Genomic DNA, 4,245 nt, shown 5'->3' with positions numbered 1-4,245 from the left:
ATCTGTCTAGATAGCTTATCTCAACATTCTCGGCATTGTTTATATCGAAATCATAATCGGCTTCGGCATCTTATCTCAACAGATGGTATTTCCATTTTATTACGGCATTAATTATCTGATTTTGTTGCTTAATTCTTATACACATAATCAGTACAGCTTACCATCAAGCTTTATTCATATACTATCTATACCTGTTGAGATAAGATGCCGAAGTCAATATCAATAAATTAGAGAAAGAGGCTTATTAAAGACAAGGCATTAGAAAAGAGCCTTGTAATGACAAGGCATCAAGTAATCTAAAACTGGAAAGATTAGCCGACGTCATGAGTGTATAAATAGGAGAGGTTTTGTCTCCTATCTGTGTTTAGAATCATTAGTTATTAAGAGTTGTATAAGTTGTTTTTAAATAAGCAACGAACATAAGAAAAAGTGTACATATACAATGGATATTCATAATAGAATAGCTAGATTACAACAAGGACCGATCTGTCATATGCGGCCTCGGCCCTGTCAAGGTTTATCAAAACCCCGTATGCAAATCATTATGCTACTGCTAAACATGTTCTTCGGTACATAAAAGGTACTTTCGGTTTAGGATTAGTATTCAAGAAGACCACGAGTTTCAATTAAGTTGGTTACTGCGATTCCGATTGGGCTGGTGATAAGCTGGACAGAAAGTCGATTACCGGTTATGTTTACATGTTAGGAAATACTGCAATAACATGGAAATCCACGAAACAGCAGACGGTGGCGCTATCATCTACTGAGGCAGAGTATATGGCACTGGGTGATGCAGTTAAAGAGTTACTATGGTTAACACAACTGCTGAAACACATAGGACTTAAAATACACAAAGTCCCCTGCATCTTTGAAGACAACGAAGGGTGCAGGATGTTATCAACGCATCCGGTCCATCACCAGAGAACTAAACACATTGATATTAAACACATTTTGTTAGACACCATATTTCAGAAGGAAACTGTGAGATAGTTTCAATCAACACTGAAAATATGGTTGCTGATATGTTGACTAAAAGTTTAGCCAAGATAAAATTCAATAAGTTTGTTGGCCTAGCTGGAATGTCGAACATATCTACAAGTGTTTAGATTATGGTGGGGTGTTGAGATAAAATGCCGAAGTCAATAAGTATCAATAAATTAGAGAAAGAGGCTTATAAAAGACAAGGCATTAGAGAAGAGCCTTGTAATGACAAGGCATTCGATAAGAGGCTTGGAATGACAAGGCATCAAGTAATCTAACACTGGAAAGATTAGCCGACGTCATGAGTGTATGAAAACTAGACGTTTGTCCCTTGTATTTATGTTTGAAACTATTTTTTGTAAGTTAGATATATTATTTATATATAACTAAGCAACGAGAGTAAGATATAATGGATTCTCCTAATATACTACAAACAATGGATATTCAGTTATAAATAAACAGACTACAACATTGTTCTCTATTTTGAGACTGCTGAGTTGATCGTTACCAATTGGTAGCAAATTTGAAGGAAAAAAATTACGTGCTCAATAAAGTATCTTCGCCTGCGAGGAGCACAGATTTGGCACAAAAAAATATGTGCTCAGATGCGCATCTGGGAAAACCCAAAAAGTGCTCAATGAGCTTGTTGAAGTCTAGCTATTCTGTTATGAATATCCATTGTATATTGTTCACTTTATATTATTCTTGTTGCTTGTTTATATATAACTAATATAACTAACCTACAGACTAATACTCTCAATCATAAGTACAGAGACAAACCTCTTGTATTTATACACTTATACCTTCGGTTAAACTCGCCATTATTCATGTATCACGGTGGCTAGCTTTCCAGTTTTAGATTACTAAGATGCCTTATCATGGTGATACCCTTATCTCTTATCTCTCGATCCTTATTGGCTTCGGCATCTTATCTCACCAGCTATGGTAGTTGTACATTATCATTAACCAGGCTCAAATCCTCTTTCCATATCCTTTCTTGAGAGTTTTCACAAATTTTAGGGCACCATAGCCTTTGGCATCTTTTAAAAGAGTTTGAATGAAGAAATATAGCTATGGTTGATACTGAAAAATGTTCTCATCAAGATTGTGTTTTTCAAAACTGAAAAAAAATTCTTACTCTCCTTCAATGGGAAAGATTGAAATTGAGCTGTATTAATTTTGGCTTGCACTTGCCACAAAATGTTTTGAGTAGACGACCTGATAAATCGGAATGTGTTACTCTTGGCATGTGCATTAGTTTAGATTTTCCAAAAAATAGCTTTCTGACTTAGATCATTTATCTTAAAAGAACAACCAAATTTTCAAAGTCTAATTTTTCACGGGTCTGTTGAAAATATCATATATATATCAATAATGTATTTTGCAAACTGCTGATTCAATGAGGTACATAGCAATAATATATGTTAATATATATAGAACCGTTCGTTACCTGATTTGATGAAAAAAAAAAGGGTTGCCGTCAACTAATTTCATTCAAACTAAAAAAAAGCCTGGTAGAATGTACTACTTCAGAAACTGTTGGGATTCTGGATTGATCAGTTGAATTGGGACGTGCCAGCCATGTGTTCCATTTGGCAGCTTTTTCACTTCATTTGCATCCATATATGCTATAGCAATGAGTTATATGCTGTTCATACTATCTATTGAACTAGTTGTGCGAGGTAGAGTTTCAAACATACATGCTTTGAGTATGAGCTTCAATTTAGTTCAAGAATGTCTACGGAACACAACTGGCTTCGTTATTTTTAATATTTCGATTGTTCTCCAGGAGCTAAATGCCACCGGATTTTGCTTGCAATAATTGCCATGTAGGATTGCTGTCGATGTTAGCACATACTCCCTCTCTTCCAGTTACTCTACTGAATGATTACTATCCTTCAATTAAAGTGTAATTGGGTTTGTGAATTCTAATTTACCCGACCCTGACGGTTAGTTTTAATAAATCAAACTTGAAGCAACTAGATACCAGGTGAAAAAATAACTCATTTTCTATCAAGCAATATTCTTGTTAGCAAATCTTAAATACTTCAATTTGTACTTTTATCTTTTAAACCAAATGCTCTGAGTACCTAGAGCTTTTGCAAACAAAAAAAGAAAAGATACATTTTCAACAGCTTAAACAGTAGACGGTAGCAATAAATAAGATGCAGAAACTGAAGCCAAAAGTTTTAGATTTGTCAAATAACTTTGATTTAAGTCAATTTCTTCAATTATATCATCATTCTTTGAAGCGAAGCTTCTGGATTAGCCAAACAATGTTTTAACCAGTAAATTAAACTCATTAAATAACTGAGGTGTTAATGAATAATTGAGTTTGCGACAGAATAGTAGACCAATAAAAGTCAACTATTGATATTTGAAGAAATTTTACAGAAAAACGCTAAATCGTAAACCAAGTTTAAGTATCTTAAGCGAGTTATAATAAAAACGATTTGATGACTTTTATGAATGGTTTATTTGATAATGATGACAGAAAAACTTCAAGCTGAAGCATTGTAATTTACTATCTCAAAGTATACTACCAGTAACCACTACATTAGTGACAACGGCCGAATCTCTGAAAATGGAAAATTGGAAACGTCTTACGCAAATGTATCCTTTTTGGTAAAATTAACGAAAATTTCGACTATAAAAGAATGCTATAATACGAGTGTTTGTTGCATTCGTAAACTGTGTAGTAATAATGAATTCATATTTTCCTAGACATTTTGAAACTGTTTTATTTAGCTCGGTATTTTTTCGAAGATGTACTACACATATTTTCTGGATGCTTCTGAGACGTATGGTATCTATAAGTTCTTAATTTCAATGCTAAGAGGGCTATACCGAAGCTCTGATTCTGTTGAGGCGTTAGAACCCTTGAGGGCCAAATTTGATGAGCAACACGATAGGTTGTATGACTTCTATGCGCAGTGCACGGCGGTTAGGTATCTATCGACGTTGATAACAATTCCAAAGTTGCCATTTGATGCACCTACGTTGGCAGACGAGCAGAAGAGCGTTTCACCTTTGATAGAGCAAGGAATTGTCCAAACACCGGCTGATTATGCCAATGTGCAAAAAGCGGTTTCATCGCAGCCAACAGGGGCGGTTGCGAATGCGTATATGGCAGGAAAACAGGCATACGAAGCGCAGCAGCTGCAATTAGAGCAGCAGCGGCAGCAGCAGCTGCAACAACAACAGCAGGAGCTGGAACAACAAAGACTGTATTGGGAGGAGCAACAGAAAAGAAATTCGGAAGCG

General features: G+C 35.4%; 1 protein-coding gene across 1 annotated transcript; it reads left to right on the top strand.

Moving 5' to 3' along the window:
* Positions 1–3,747: 3,747 nt before the first annotated feature.
* PICMEDRAFT_74986 (hypothetical protein) lies at positions 3,748–4,208 on the top strand (the record flags this gene model as incomplete). The annotated part of the gene is made up of 1 exon (XM_019164931.1): positions 3,748–4,208. A coding segment is annotated over one exon (461 nt), but the record flags the coding sequence as incomplete, so codon positions are not given.
* Positions 4,209–4,245: the final 37 nt, after the last annotated feature.

The sequence above is a fragment of the Pichia membranifaciens genome (assembly GCF_001661235.1).
Source record: "Pichia membranifaciens NRRL Y-2026 unplaced genomic scaffold PICMEscaffold_9, whole genome shotgun sequence".
Lineage (NCBI taxonomy): Eukaryota > Fungi > Ascomycota > Pichiomycetes > Pichiales > Pichiaceae > Pichia > Pichia membranifaciens.
The sequence above is the reverse complement of the archived record's forward strand: the minus strand, read 5'-3'. Positions and strand labels throughout refer to the sequence as shown.